The 16,973-nt window shown below is 32.9% G+C and overlaps 1 protein-coding gene and 1 long non-coding RNA gene across 6 annotated transcripts in view; one reads left to right on the forward strand and one right to left on the reverse strand.

The window, feature by feature from the left end:
- The window catches only part of LOC138329994 (myosin light chain kinase, smooth muscle-like), a 38,344-nt gene extending 29,961 nt beyond the window's left edge, over positions 1 to 8,383 (forward strand). For 2 of the 5 annotated variants that reach the window (XM_069277316.1, XM_069277315.1), the window contains exons 8-10: positions 268 to 313; positions 639 to 722; positions 5,653 to 8,383. In XM_069277316.1, the coding sequence (XP_069133417.1) occupies positions 268 to 313; positions 639 to 722; positions 5,653 to 5,856 (334 nt within the window). In that variant the 3' untranslated portion in view covers positions 5,857 to 8,383. The other 3 variants (XM_069277320.1, XM_069277319.1, XM_069277317.1) reach the window with 3 other exon arrangements.
- Positions 8,384 to 10,129: 1,746 nt separating this feature from the next.
- On the reverse strand, positions 10,130 to 15,334 carry LOC138328857 (uncharacterized). The gene is made up of 3 exons (XR_011209368.1): positions 15,244 to 15,334; positions 13,703 to 13,919; positions 10,130 to 11,112 (listed from the first exon to the last, which is right to left on the reverse strand). It is a non-coding gene; the product is annotated as an uncharacterized lncRNA (long non-coding RNA).
- Between the last annotated feature and the right edge of the window lie 1,639 nt (positions 15,335 to 16,973).

Genomic DNA, 16,973 nt, shown 5'->3' on the forward strand with positions numbered 1-16,973 from the left:
AAATTATCAAATAAATGTCGAATAATATTCACTTCATTATTGGCATGATTTGTCTGACATTTGACCAGGCCAATACTTGATCACGTGGTTCAATGCATATTTTATTTGGCTTACTCTTACAGACCTCTTAACATACTCGCTTAACCGAGAACACACAATGATAAAACAAAGTCCAAATAATGTAAAATGCACATAAGAAAATAATATAATATTATAACAATATACCACGAGCATAATGTAATAAAGGATTTTTGTTTGATCCAACAGAAAACGTATGTCTTCTAAGGAATGTATGGAACATCGATGGCTTCGGGTAAGTCTTAAGAAAAAATGTTAACGTTTTCTTCAAGATAAATATTAATTAGTCTTAAAGTCATATCTTCAAGGTTATTTTTAATTGGATTTATTTCTTGGGATTAGTCGCAACTTTATTGTTTTCTTAGTCAAGTATGATGAAGATTGGTCAAAGTGTTTATCGACCATTGTCATATTTGTACAGTGTGATGATATAAGATAAAAAATAAAAAAAGATATGCAAAGATGAATTTATATTATCTTAATTTGCTGTTAGAATTACCCTTGCACTATCAAAGGGATAGACGAACATGTGACTATAACCTGAATATTCATCATTTCAGCGATCAGTAAAACGAGAAGCCACTGTTGAAAGATCTCTGTCGAAAAAACGTTTGAGAAAGTTTGTGTTCCGACGGAAGTGGCAGGTAAGGACTATTTCATTGGAAAATATCACGACTATACCCATGCCACCTGTTAATTCGTAAAGATTTGATCACCTGGAGAACATGGTATTTTGCTTATTTCATAAAGCCTATAGTTCTATCATCCCGAGAAGTTGTTCCATTATTCGGAGAACCTTGTACTTTTTGCTTGTTTCATAAAGTCTATAGTTCTATTATCCCGAGAAATTGTTTCATTGCTTATTTCGCAGAGTCGTACTGGTATTCGAACATTTTCTTTTGCTTATTTCATAAAATATAAAGTTCTATCATCCCGAGAAGATGATCCATTTACTCATTTCACAGAGTCGTACAATTATTCGGAAAACATTGTACCTTTTGCTTATTTCATAAAGCCTATAGTTCTGTCATTTTGAGAAATTGTTGCATATTCGGAGAACATTGTACCTTATGCTTATTTCTCAAAGTCTGAATCGTTTATCCAGAGAACAGTATACACCTTTAACTTATTTCTCAAAAATGACTTAATCATATCGGGAACATAACACTTATATCTGGTGATTATTTCGATTATCCAGCGATCATTGTGAGTTTTGCTTATATCGATCATACAAAGAGCATTAAAGAAAATTATTATTTTTTCTCAAAATCTGTGGGAGCATTGTACTCTTTACTTATTTCGAAATGTACATGACTCGATCATACCGAAAAAATTGCACCTAAACCTTTTGCTTATTTCGGTTATCCAGATATCATTATACTTAAGATTTTTGACTGAAAGAAGGCCTTATAGTGGCTGAATATATATTCCATAGAATTGATTTTTAATTTTACTTTAAATTTATTTTGGCCTTTTATTTCGGATTATGGATGATGAATATACTAGCTTTTTACCGTTTTTACCTCATTATGATTGTACTTCCTGCTTGCTTATTTCGAAGGGTTTATGACTTGATGATCTAGACAACATGTGCCTTTTGTTCATCCAGAGAAGTTTTCATACTGTATGTTATTGGAAATCATTCACGATTGTCACGCTACTGTGTTATACACTTCCATCTTACATTGCTTTAAGTTTTAAAGCAATTGGGGGAAGGGGCATTCGGTGAAGCATTATAATTAAAATTATACCTATTTCAATCACAAGGGATTTCTGATGATTAAATTAGATATTAGTTACACATCAAACGAAATCCCCATCGTTCTGTATCCATTGTAAGGTCATGTCTACTTTGATCTAGATAGTTAACAATAACTGTTATCGTTATATAAAAAAACCTGTCCAAATCTGATAAATATTCACTGACAAAACATATAGTATTTAGTGAAGATCAAAATAATAGCTATTCCTTTTGTTTACTTATTTGTTGTTTGAAGGGGTTGAAGGCCACAGCTAAAGTCAATTCTAAAATCGGTCAAATGTTTTTCAAGTTTGATACATGGCAACCAACTATGAAAGTTTTATCAAACACAAATATTAGATTTTGTGCTTTTTAAAGTTGGATTTTTGATATATATATAAACATGACATAATCTAACACTTAGGCAACATATTAACATGTTTATGAATATTCTTAAATATTGTTTATCATAATAAAACACTGCACAAGGTTGACCCCGACCTCTCAAATTATCGTTGCGTGTTTATATCGATATATTATTATCAGTAACGTTATTTTCAAAAACTACCAAGTATCAATATTTGATACTACTGTTGTAGCGTAATAACAATCGAGGAAAGTTGCGTTACTAATTTATCATGATAAAAAGGTTACTAACGAGCGTCTTGTTACAAAGCAATATCATTAGCAATCTGATAACATATCACAATGAATTAAAGCAAAACCAATAAGTCCTTCACTTCGTTTAGGGAGCTCAATTGACGTCAAAGCTTTGAATTGAAGAGTAGGTTTAACCAATCATAGCATATGACAACATTCGCCAAATACATTTATATCGTTACTAAGATGTTCTCGCCATTTAGATTGGTTTTAATTCTTTCCAGCCAAATTGTAACACAGGTGAGCGTAAATCACGGTCTGTGCCGTGTTTAGTAGTTGCTATTTCTCGTGTTTTCTTTTAGAATTAAACATGTATATTTGTAGCATTAGTTGATCGAAGGTAAGACATGGTGCCATCAGTTACCTCCCCTGGCATAATCACCAAACACAAACCATTCCAAATTGATTGTTTACATATGATATTTCCCTTGATTAATGTGTCCTCATATTCAGCCTACAGATATATCATTTTAAACTTATACACTGATATATAATAACCGTGTGGTGTATGTATACGATTTCCCCCCTCCTGATCTATAACATACTATACTGGTAATACCATCTCAACCATTACATGGTAATACAGATTACTGTACATCGGTCATTATTGTAAGATTTTATATAAGTTTACCTGACGCGTTTACCAACATTAAGTATCTTAGGAGAATTACCTTTTTCATAACAAGCCAATAAATAAACGTTGATTTGATTTGAAGTGTCAGAAAAAAAAAAACCTCAAATAATAGTTTGCCCATAAGATGTGTATTTCTTAAAGTTAGTGCTAAGACATTTTATAGTGCAACTTCGGTAATGTTTTGAATTAATAAACAGATTATATATTGAATAATTATAATGAAAGTAAACTGTTTGAATTGTAGAAAAAAAATCTCAAATTACAGTTTGCTCATAATATGTGATATATGAGTTAGTACTGTAACATTTTATAGTGCAACTTCGGTAATGTTAATTAATAAACATATTATGTCTTGAATATTGTAAATTAGTATAATGAAAGTCAACTCTACTAAAGTTTTAAAGGAACAAATAAAATTTGAATCTTGAAAAATTTACAAAAGCAAAACCTAAGTAATTAGAAAGTATTTTTCTCTTGCATGTGTTAGATTTGGTTATATTGTTTTTAGAGATACGTAGTAATAATTTCAGTTTTAGAAATAAATAGAATTCAATCTATTTTTATTTTAGAAAAATAGCAGAAGTAATTCTGGTTTAGAAATTATGTTAGATTTACGGCGTAATACTTAATTGAATCTCAATTTCATTAACGTAAAATTATTTACAGAAACCAATTGTTAAAAAATGTAATGGTGTCTATGACCAACTCTCCACATTTCTTGAACTGTTCTTACTGTCTTTTCTCTTTTCTGATACAAATCTTCCACTTGGCATGATTATTATAACGTGTTTATTAACGCCTAACTTATAGATACTGATTTTCGAGTTTCATTCAATCTAACTGAAGACTTGAGTTAGCTTCAAACATTAGAAACGAAAGCAATTTGCATTTTGAACATTTTGACGTTTGATGTATAGTAGGGAAACCTATTTTTGAATGAATATCAAATTAATATCAAGGTGGATAAGATTTTCCTTTGGAATATTTAAAGTTGGTTCACTAATGACTTCAGTAATTTTTTCAGTTCAGCATTCGAATATCTCAGTCAATATTTTCATATGTATCATTGAATTGTTAGCCAAGATAAATATTAAAGATGTTATTCGATGCATTTCTGCTTTTTGAATCGTGTTTTACGCGTGCTTCAACAAGAAAATTGATTTATCAATTTATATTAGCAATGGGAATATATAGCTGAAAATTAGACAAAACAAAGAAAATATTAAAAAAAACACTCCAAAACACATGCGTATATAATTACCATAAAGCCGGTAATTTTCGTGGAGATATTTTTTTCGTGATTTCGTAGAACATGAACGAGATTGCGAAAATTCAAGCCATGAAAAGTAATAAATCTTTAATTATTTGAACGCATGTCGCGATTTCTTTAATTACGAATTCTATATGATACCATCTTATACTTGCTTTCCTGATTTAAACACATGGTTGATGTAGAATAAAGTCCCACGTGTTATGTCTCCAATCAACGTACCTAGGATAGCACACAATCCTTATCAATGTATTCCCTTTTTTGTTGTAGAAAGCGGTGAATGCGATGTTAGCTTTGAAGAGAATGGGTGTCAATCTAACCTAGAATCTCCATGGTAATACAACTTTTATCAGGGCGTCACTAGGCACTCGCCGGTGTGTTGATATTATGTTTCTTAGTACTCCAGGGAAGACGTTCCAAAATATGATGAAATATCCTTGGAAATGTGCCTAATGGACACATAATTTTATATCTTGTGTGAAAAAAAACTTACCATGTATTTTACTCTCGGTAAAGTTGATTTTGTGATCGTTTAGATTAAGCGAGGAATAACTAACAGGTTTTCGTGTTCAGTCTTCACAATTTGATAGCCTTTTGTACGGTTATATAAATATCTATTTTTAGACTTTTACTATGAATTTCAAATCCGCTGCATATGAATTTTAAGATATAGTAAACTTAACAGTTATTTATATTTTAGGAAATGTTTTTCTATTATAAATATTTTTTGTATAATTAGTTACCACTGTTGACGGTATGTATATAAGAGAGCGTGTTTTGTAGAACCGTATAATCATTCACATGGGGCCGCGGTGGCCGAGTGGTTAAGATGTCTCGACATATTACCACAAGCCCTCAACCTCTGGGTCGCGAGTTCGAATTCCAAGTGGGCAGTTACCAGCTTTTCGGTAGTTTTTCTCCGGATACTCCAGCTTTTCTCCGCCAACAAACCTAGCACGTCCGTAGATGACCATGGCTGTTAATAGAACGTTAAACTAATAAAAACACCAAACCCGTAATCATGCACAACAGTATATGCTTTATAAGTGTTTTAATAAAGTTAACCATATAACCGAGGGCGTCATAAATAATTTTATCAAGGTTAAAATATCTACTATTTACTCTTGGATAAAGATTTTAACTGACTATGCATTAAATTACAAAGGCTAGATTATCATTACTTGTGCTGAAAATAAGTTGTCTGTCATAATTATGTTTAAAACCCGATTCGTTAATGATATGCAATATGCTTTTGTTTTTATTTTACAGAGGATCCTAACTATTTTGTGCTGTTTAGCTACTGACGTTTGGGTATTTGGACTTTCACACACATTCACTGGTTTAGGAAGATACCTAGTCTTCCTTAGATACTATGCCACTCGCTTGCATACCGATGACCGTGATAGCGTGTGCGAGGAATGGGAGCCACTCACATCGCAGAAATCTGACCATTCATCTTACTCTGCACTGTAATAGATGAACTGCGACCTTCAATGTAGCTGACATCACATTTGATACATTTGTTAGATTCATTATATGACTTCGTGTTCTCATGCCGTATATATTGTATAGTGGTTTATTGTCATCTGTGTGTACTTCCCAAATAGCAATTTGTTTCAGTGTTTACACAGTCGAAGTGGTATTTCATTATGTTTGTAATGTGGACATGCTTCACCGGACATGTCATTTTCTATTGTTTATATACGTTCTACCTGACAGGAAAATATGTGTCCACATTCCGTTCGTTCTGCGTTGTACCGGAATGTAACACAATCACAAGGATCAAGGACAAAAAGAAATATCAAACCTGAAAATTCATAATGAACTAGTCCAGGATTTGGAAAGTTAAAACGTATCTTCAGTGGTGAATGAATTAATCCTGACGGAAACTTGGTACAGAAATCCGTTGTAATCTCACTCAACTCGAATGGAATTTTATGTCTGACTGGTATTCAAAATTATGTTCACAAATATCTGCAATATTCACTATCCCATGTCCATAATACTAATATTCTGTATTTGTGTATTACAGGGTTATCTGCACTTGTGGGCAGGTATTGGTTATGATGTCATGTGCTTGAGAGCGTATCGTCAGTTTTCCTCAAAAAATGATGACGTCACAATCGGTACCTACCCGCTTTGGCAGTTAAAACTAATATGCAAAGCGGAAAAAAATCTATGGCCCGGGTCACCTTCCCCAAATTGTCCCAGATTACCGGTGTGACTGGATTACTAATATGTCTTGTAGTTATCTCCCTTTTCTCTACCATTAATTGTTTATCCGCAATATAGCAGAATTGTGAACGTTGCAAGATTTCTTTTTATTATTAATATCTGAAAATAATGCTTTAGAAAAAATATGAAGAGATATAACCATTGAATATATGGATTATTTTCATGTATATTATTAATTTTTTTCAAATTGGCTCGAATTCGCACAAGTTTCCTCAAGAGTAAGTGTGGCGAGAAAAAAGGTGTGTTTGGGATGTGTTATACTTATATTTGAACAATTTATTTGTAATTCATATATTTATATCTATATTATATCTGTGTGGCTATTGTCATTGATGGATAGTAACGATATCTAGGTCACGATATCTAGGTCATATCATGCCACTGATCTACCTGTACATTGTACTGGTAAACTATTCGCATAACTAGTTTCATATTTAATATTTTGTCATTAAATACTATTTTGTGTACAGTACTTGCCGCAGCAAGTTGTTACTATTCATGTATTTGGGATAAATTAAATATCGATTGATAATCGATCTGGAACAGGCTTGCAGTATATGACGGATTAACGCCCGCATAATACTTGCTTTATTAGCAATTAAGACGTATATAGATCATGTTTATAGGTAAATCAGTTTAGCTAAACAACAACTAAACATTAAAAGATCATTTTTATGGGGAATTCAATTTTGCTAAACAATCACATTTTGTGAGAATTATTACTAACTTTTAATGTTTTGATGAAAACGTGATAATTTATTATGATATATGTATATTACAAAACGTTGTGCGTTTGAAATTTAACATCATCCGCTTTATTAGAATTTTTAGACACATCTAAATAATATATATTTTGAATATTATGATCAGCATTTTGTGAGCTGGATATTACGCAACCATTAAGCTATTTTGACATGACATGTGATAAAATCATCTTTAGAGGAATGCTTTTTTCGTCTTATAAAGTTTATCGTTTGTCGCAAATCGTTCAATACAATGGAAACATAGGAATAATAGTTTTTATCTCATACCTACGGGTGTAATACTGCCGCAATACAGTCGTTGTACGTTGCTGTTGTCTCGGTAAAATTTGAATGCCATTTTCAGAATTGAGAAAGCAGACTTTAATGGTGACGAACAGTGAGATTTGTTTCTAAATTTCACGAAATTTTCACATAAAGAAAACTGATTTGTTGTCTCGGTTTTCGTTGAACTTCGTACTGCAGATTTTTTTAAATTGCGGAATATCTAAACTTTATATTAAAAATGTCGAGGTATGAGAAACAAATATCCTTTCTTATGTGGACATGAAGGAAAGGGGTATTCTACCATCGGGATTACAAAATGTTGAAATACCTTCGGCAAGCCTCGGGTTTTACTACATTTTGTGACCCTCGGGTAGAATATCCCTATCCTGCATATCGCCATAATATAAAAGACTCGTATAGTAATATCTTTGCTGTTGTGGTTAACGTAACGACATTATTTAATTGTAATTTGCTTTATTATCATTTTGATAATTTCTAAAGTTTGTAGTCAAATAAAAAACGAACTATTTATGATATTCATTGTAATGGACCTTAAAATCAATGTAATTTCATTTCTAATTTCATCAATATGTCAGCAAATGTCAGCAAACTTTAATTAAGATAAGGAAAGCTTTCTAAGTAAATGAATAGAGTTGAAACTAGCATGTAGTTTAAAGTTGATGTGTGGTCTAGAATAGAGGAAAAGATTTTTAAAAAATAAATTCTATCAATAAACAGTTTTGTTGTCTTTACTGTTGCATAACTTGATTAAAGAGAAAATATACAAGAAATCTTCTTTCAGTATACAGTCAAACGTCATGTCTTTAAAGACCACCCAATGGACAGAGGTAAAATGGTCTTTACAGCCAGGTGCCCTTTATACACAGGTCAAATTGTGGTGAAATCGACCATTGGAGACACTGAAATTGGTCTTATTAAGCAGGTGGTCTTTTTACAGAGATGGTCGCTTAGGTAGCTTTTCCCCATATTACTCGTTAGGTAGTCGTTATATACAGGGCTAATTTTGGTGAAATGGACCATATGGAACCATGTAAAAATTGGTCTTATTTAACAAGTGGTATTTTTACAAAGGTGGTCGGTAAGGCACAATTTATTGTCACTGAACCGTGCAGCGTCTTTATTTTTCAGGTGCAGATTTGTTTATTGCCATGTTTTTTTTATCAATGTATGACTCCACACCATACAACTGATTATCTTTCTTGGACACGTCGGTTGTTTTGACGTACGCTATACAGTTGTTTCTTCATGATAAAACTCGTCACGTTTTAAGACCCTGTTTAAACTAGTGATTATATCACTTCTTAGGTGTAGTTGAACATAACTTAGTTGATACAAGTATAAGCTTCCCAAAAATGTAAGTAGGCTACGCGGAAGCTTAGCTCTTTGATTGGAAAGAATATGGAAACCATAGCATGATGGTATTTCTTAAAGTGAACAGTCGGGCAAGGATGGCTAAAGTCGGTAAAAATGGTGTGAATGTATCCAGTATAATTTCTTATGGAATAGAAAAATAAACTTTCTCGTCAAAATCTGTCTGCGTACGTAGAAATTAATTTAAAGTATACGAATGCTAAAACGTCCTCCCGGCTGACTATGTCCGTGGTTACATTTCCACGCAGCCTCGCTTTCAATGCTTTCAGCTTTTCTTTATTTCAATGGTCAGAACTGGGAAACGTAAGCAGAACTTGATCGTTGTATTAATATGTGAGAACTTCTGGAATGCCAATGAACGCATTTAGACTGGTTTTCTTTGCCCGACTATTCACTTTAACATTTTCAATTATTCTGTTGGAAGCCATTTTATAATTTGTGAGCTTGTGTTAGTGCAAGGTACATGTAGCCAGGTCTAGTACAGATGAACAGTTTTGATTATACTTTTGTTACCAACAAATGAAAAGTTTTGCTAAAATCAGTTCAAGTAAGGAGAGTTGTCTTGTAGTTTTCTTCGTACTCTTTTTTTTCAAAATGGTAGGATATCATAAATGTAAAATTGTGATAAACGTCGAGGCATGAACGATCACAAAATGTCTTGGATTTGACTATTTTATTACCCTCGGGTAGAATATCCCAATCCTTCATAGTATCGTAATGTTGTTATACCCTAACGGTGGGTATGGTGGGGATCAGTATAACATGGGGAACCATTGTGACGAGGTCAAGGCTACTGACACGGTAAGTTAACCTCATGATTTCTTTTTACATAATGTGGAATGTGGCTCATATACACAATGACAGATTGGTCGAGCGTATTTTGATTTTTTTTGGGTCACACTTAATTACGTCAGGTATTCCAGTTCTATAGGTAATTTATAGGTAAAAAATATCTAAATAAGGAACGTCTCGTCTGTTACTAAATCTGCGAGAATTTCTATATTTAAAATGACTTCTTCTAATTATCATTTCGTATTGATGTGGCTGTCATAATCATTTTATTGCAAAAAAAAACCCCAAAAAGGCAGAAATAAATACATGACTAACAATTTATTTTTAACAAAATAAAGCTAAATAACAGTTAAACCTTTGTATTACAACAAGGTTATTTAATTTACATGCTTAACCAATTCCAATAGATGCATCCTCGATATTTCACACGTTACACTGTCCTCATATCCACCCCTGGGCTATGTTATAGTAAAGCTGAAGACTCCGTGTGTAACATCAGATAAGGCAGGTATTGTTGCCAGTTGATTTATTTTGTATTTGCATATTACAGAGTTATCTGCCCTTGCGAGTAGGTATTGATTGTGACGCCATGTGCTTGCGAGCGTAACGTCATACTTTTATGAGAAAACGACGTAAATTGCGCCCATAAATAATGACGTCACAATGGATACCTACCCGCAAGGGAGCTTACTCCGTAATATGCAAAGACGGAATACCAAAACAATCAAATAACGTTACACAGAGACTTTCAAAGCCACACAGACTTTGACAGAATTCTGTAGACATCTGTGGACATTTAAATGGTTAGTTTTGTTTTCTCCAGAAATATCTTCCGTGTTGCTATGACATATGACGTAGTACAGGGATTGTGATATGATGGCAGTTATATGAACCTTGAGCCTCGAGGATGAGGCAGATGCTAAATTATAGCTGTCTCGTTATGTCAATATTGTTAGGCATATGCCATAATTTGATTCCGTGAACAAGAACGTTGAAACACGCAATGCAACGCTACTCCTGCAGAGCAAGTCTTCGCTGCATAGTTTGAATCCGATAGTAGTACATGTGTAAAAAGAGTTATTTCCCCTTTATGGTTCAAAAAGTGATCGATCGACTCTACGTACATGTTATCATATTTATAACGAGGTTAGACAAAAGCAAAAATGAGTCCGAGAATTATTGGAACAATAAATAATAGAGTACAGAGGAGCGAAAATATGATGATGGTGAAAGTAACGTGTGGACGTGGTTTGACGGAGATCGGGGGTCCTCCAGTCACGACCTGTAACATATAATACACAATCCAACTTAACTTATTGCTTCAAATGATCTTACTTCAACATGTGTTTACCTATTTATAATGTTTGTACTTACTGTGAAAATTGAATTATTTGCGGAGTTGAAAATTATTCTCTTTCTTTAGTGATTTCATTCCAAAATATTTTATGGGTCAATAAACAATATAAATACATTAAGTTACTTTCTTTAAATCCACCCGAATGCTTTCAAAAGACAACACATCAACAAGTGCAGATTTTACGAATGCTTTCATTAAGATGCACAGTGTACAAATTAGCACACTGTAATTATTAACTCACGAAACTATCCACGTCTACAGATAATCTATGACCGATATCCTTTTCTGGTGGTTTTATTCATGAGTAGCAACTCTAAGTCGCGCAGCTTTGAGAGTAGCTGCAATATTGTAGCTCAAAAGACTTTTAGATAGAAAATGGTGTCGTCTTCACAGCTACAATTGGTGCCTATTACTGCTAATGGAGCAAAGTATGCAAACCATTACAAAACGTTTGCTTGTATTTTATCATACTTGTTCGATATCGCTAACGTACTAGGCAATAAAATTGAGCAACAACAAATTCTCATCGAGACATTAATTTTTTACATAAAACATATAAAGGTCTTTCTGACGGCAAGTCCAGAAATTATGAATTTGACGTCGTGTGAGCGGTACGGTATAAATCAAGAATGGTAGTTATGTTTGTTTGAACAAAATAATATCTAAATGCATGTATACGCATACAATAATTGGAAACCTACAACAAAGTATAGAAAATTGTGCCAGAGTGATTTTCGGAGGCAGTGCTCCACTACGACACATAGGAACCAATTCGTACCCGGCCGAAAGGTATAGTAGGCTGGGTACGTATACTCGTTCTACTTTGAGAGAGGTTGGTGCTTGAACTCCTATAAAAGCCAGAGTCATCTAAGGTTCTTCCATATTTGAATTATGTGTTTCTTATTATATGCTTTGTATAGAGGCAAACATTCTTCTTTTTCACTTAATTCGCTATTGCGAGCACATTTTAGCTATATTTGCTATAGATTATCCCTGCTGTACAATAAATATTTAGCATCTAAAAGTGATGTGACCTATTATTTTACGGAACAAATTCAAGCACATTGACAAGCAAAGTAATAGAATAATTAAATAATAATGCTAATGATAGAAGCCTTAAATATGTCAAAAACCTTTTAGGGGTTGACGTAACATAATGCATGGCGGTATTCAGAGCAATTAAAATGGATTGACTGTATATTACTATAATTTATGTAAAGGAAAGGCCGGTTTGTCAATTGTGCAAATAATTACACTTATCAGACAACTAATTTGGAAAATATTACTTTAGCTTGTCGTGTGTATGATCTAAATATTCAAATTCCGGTAAAATCTCACATAGTGTCAAATAACTATCACAGGAGTTCAAAATAAAGCATCCTACCATATAATTTCATTCAATTTTTAACAAAAGTATGGACTCCTATTTCCAAAAATCATTATTGAAAAAACGTACGTAATAGAGAATTTTGTCCGTAGAGAAGATTCTATGGACGGTCGTTCTTGTATACAATGTATTATACCACATACGGCGTTGTGTATCCATGTTATAGTGGAAACATTTTCCTATTTTGGCTGAGTATATTTGTACAATGCATATGAAAATTTCTAATTTTGATTTTTCTTTGTTAGTAGTAGCAAGAAAGAAAACAACTGCACCAAAAACGAAATAAACAAAAGAAAAATAATATTAGACATTCTTTATATATCTACATTAATAATCTTATGACTAACATGTACTCACTCTGAAATCTTTTTTTATTGGAAATACTAGTTTTACACTCCCAACAGCTGAAATCATTGGGTTTTATTTTATTTATTTTTCTTTTTTTTCTTTGGCTGTGTTTCGACTGATATATGGGAATGGCAAGACACCGAGATGCTCAGAATTGTTTCCATCCAATACTTCGTTCTGTGAAAGTAAACTTGATGGTACAAATACAGAATTGTATTAAAATTTATGATTTAGAACGACATTATCGTTTCTCTCTGTAGGTGGTTCTTAAAAACACTACTATACATCTAGCAATCTCAATTCTGATTTATTTCGCGATCATTTAATAGATTCTCCAACTTGTCCTTGTGGCCTTGGTGATGAAACATCAGAACACTATCTTTTCATATGTCCATTATTTAATGAATCAAGATTATTACTCAGAATCAAAGTACACAACTCTAATATTCCCCACTCGCATTTTAACACAAAAATCCACTACATGGCTGTGACAATTGTGATGAAGAAAAAGAATACATATTTATTGCAATGTATATCAGAATATATATCTGAAACTAAAAGACTTTTTTTTAGATTTTTCTACGGTGATAGGTTAGTGACATTCACTAATAATATTCATTCAAGATGTTATGTTATTTTAAAATATTTTGTTGATACTTGTACTATACCGGGTTTGTTTGGAGATGGCTAATATAGGCTTTGACTGTTGCCAAATTCATTTACATCTTAATGCAATAAAATTTGTTGAAATGAAATACCCTACTAATAATTGATACGTACCGTGGACCCTTGAATCTGTATCACTTGGGAGCCAGGCGGGTATCGGAGGTTCCTTGTCGGATAATTTGGCGGAAGTTGTACCATATATGGTCCTGCCCCAGAGCCCGAGGCGTAAGGTTGATAGGGCGGGGGGTCGGCATAATAGCCCGGGAGGTTAGGAGAGACATCTGGGGGAGTTTCCTTCTGTGGTTCCGATTGTGTATCCATTGGTATCAATCTTAAATACGTGTACACTTTCGTGTTACTTAACATATATGAAATCAGAAATACGTGCACAATTGAACTTTTGGAATACGATCACAATGAAATATGTGTACCGATTCCAACATATAAAAACACGAAATCAGAAATACGTTCACAATTCAACATTTGGAATAGGTCAACTATGAAATATGTATACATTATCACATATAAAACACACGAAATCTAAACTACGTGCAAAATTCAACATTTTGAATACTTAAACTATGAAATATGTGTACATTTTAACAAATAAAATACACGAAATCTGAACTGCGTGCATAATTTCAACACTTGGAATACATACAATGAAATATGTGTACATTTCAATATATACAGTACACGAAACTGAACTACGTTCATGATTCAGCATTTGGAATAAATAAACTATGAAATATGACATTTCCACATATAAAATACACGGAATCTGAACTACGTGCATAATTTAACATTAGGAATAGGGGAATATGTGTACACTTCCATATAAACAATGATTGAAGTTTCAAATGCATGCGCATTTCGACACAAGTGTACATTTCGATATCTGAATTATCAAAAACTATTAAACTAGATTCATAAGCCTTCATTAGGAAAGCTAGGCAAAATTCAGCCACTATTTGTCCTGATAGAAAGGCTACTTAGCGTACATGATTTGTTACATAATCTATCCAGCTTAATAATATAAAGGTTGTTTCGAGACTTTTGACTTATCATATAGAATATGATTAATTCTAGTAATTTGGCATAGGACAGGAGGTTAAAGGCCCACTGAGTTTCCGAAACAAAAAATTAGATACTTATTACAAACAACTTACAAGCTTTAGAACAACAATGACCTAAAATGAGATAGGAACACTAAACAAATGCAGGTTTACCTATGTAAGTCTATGCCTGACGCAGTGATAGTCAACTACTGAACGGTAACTAGGGCGATGTCGGGATACATATAAGACCACATGCGTTGTGAAAATGATATTTGATGTATTTTTATAAGATTGTTAAGGAAGTAATAATACACATATTAATAACTTTTGATACTCTACAAAATTATTAATCTTGTAATACATTCACATTTAAAAAAAATGCTGTTTCGGTAATGCATATATCTACCTTTAACGCTTACCATACACATTGAGTACATGACACAGTTTATATAATTTTTTGTGCCCACGGTTTAATTTTGAAACTACCATCGGTATGATTTTCCCATATTCAAGAAAAAAACCCTCTTTAAAATCTTAAGCAATGTAAAAAGAAGAATTCCTACAGTGCTATAGACATAGTTTGATTAAATGACTTACCACTACTACTGGTGCTATTAAGAATTCGAAATCAATGTCAATTAACAGTTCCAATATACATGGTGGTGGTCGGCGTTCCACACTGATAAACAGTAACACAATAGTTTAAGGAGGCTATAGTGAGAAAGGATTATGGCCCGATCAGGACTTAGAACTTTAAATCGTTTATTTATGGCAGTGTTGACCATTGGCGGTAGTGTTTACATTTATAGACTGGTCAGTTTATGTACTGACCACTACACTGTTATAACTTACACAGTACTGTATATTTCTAATAGCAGCATGGTTTTTTAAAGACATTTATATTAGGTTATACTTTCTTTATTTAATGCTTTATCGACAATGAAAATAGAAGCAAGTGTCGGCTAGTAAATATTACTCAACCTTATTAAGATGAAAGGACCTCTTTCACGAACTATAGAAATTTGCCCACAAACCGATTTTATTAAATTTAAATGTTATATGTAGCAACATATGCAAACACTATTTTGATACCTTTTTAGATAAAAAAAAGGAACTCTGTCATACACCTTTGCTGGGCAACTTTAATTTGGCAACAGCACAGGCCCTGGGACCTTTTGAATTTTTCAAACGTATTTCAAGGGTGTGCATTAATGTTTTTTCACGTAACAATTAGTTTTAATAAAATTGGTTCGTTAAAGAGGTCCTTTGCTATATCACTCTCCCTAGACCGTCTGCTCATAGAAGCGAACGGTCTAAAGGGAGGGACAACGATTTTATTTTAATAATAATGGTATACATGGATCATCTTAACATTAATTTGCAAAAAGGCAGATCATTTTGATAAGTTACGCAATAATATCAAACACATCAAGAATGCGCTGCACGGTAGAAAGAAGACTAATAGATGATCATGAGTAAGTGAAAAGTTGGAATGAAAAAGAGTTTCATACTGGCGAATCAACAACATAGACTTTAATTTGTTATTCCCCACCAAAAGTTAGCAACATTTGGAGAATTGCAGTACTTGAAACGCATAGGTTTTTAATTTACATGTGTGAATGAGAGCTAAAAGTGATTTTTGGCAGTACAGTACTGCCAAAAATCATTATATTGATTAAATCTTCAGTGCAGTGAAATGAATACATACAGCCAGACCATGAAACCAAGTTGTGCTATACAGTTTTATTTCACATTTTTAAAGTGGTATTTATAAAAGTAATTTTCTGCAGTTATATTTCCATCACCTAAACATACATAAAAAGCAAGAATTTTACATGACATAAAGTATGTGTTGTAACTAATGTTTATAAGGCGCCATACATATTTGTCTGGCCATTTCAATGATATTCATAATTTAAAGATGCTCCACCGCTGACAAAGGGTATTTTTACACCATCAAAAACAGGAGCAGACGATTTTGTATGTTTCTTCAGTTAAAAAAGTTACTTAATTTACACCATTACCACCATTGAAAAGTTTGAGCTTCTAATTTTACTTCAAGTTAAAAATATGAAAAATAATTAATTGCATCCCGAAAATATTCCGTGGCACTATATCTTATATAGAATGGAGTTATGATTGCGCATGCACCAAAGGCAAAACAATTTATTTTATGTTAGTTTTTGTGTTAATTAGGCATATATATACACGATTGAACACCAATTTTTGTTCAAATGATGAATATCATTTATGCTCTGTCGGCGGTGGAGCATCTTTAAGTCATCAAACCGGTTGGTTTCAATAGATTACAGAAGAAAAAATACCAT

Source organism: Argopecten irradians, chromosome 8 (assembly GCF_041381155.1).
Source record: "Argopecten irradians isolate NY chromosome 8, Ai_NY, whole genome shotgun sequence".
Classification (NCBI taxonomy): Eukaryota; Metazoa; Mollusca; class Bivalvia; order Pectinida; family Pectinidae; genus Argopecten; species Argopecten irradians.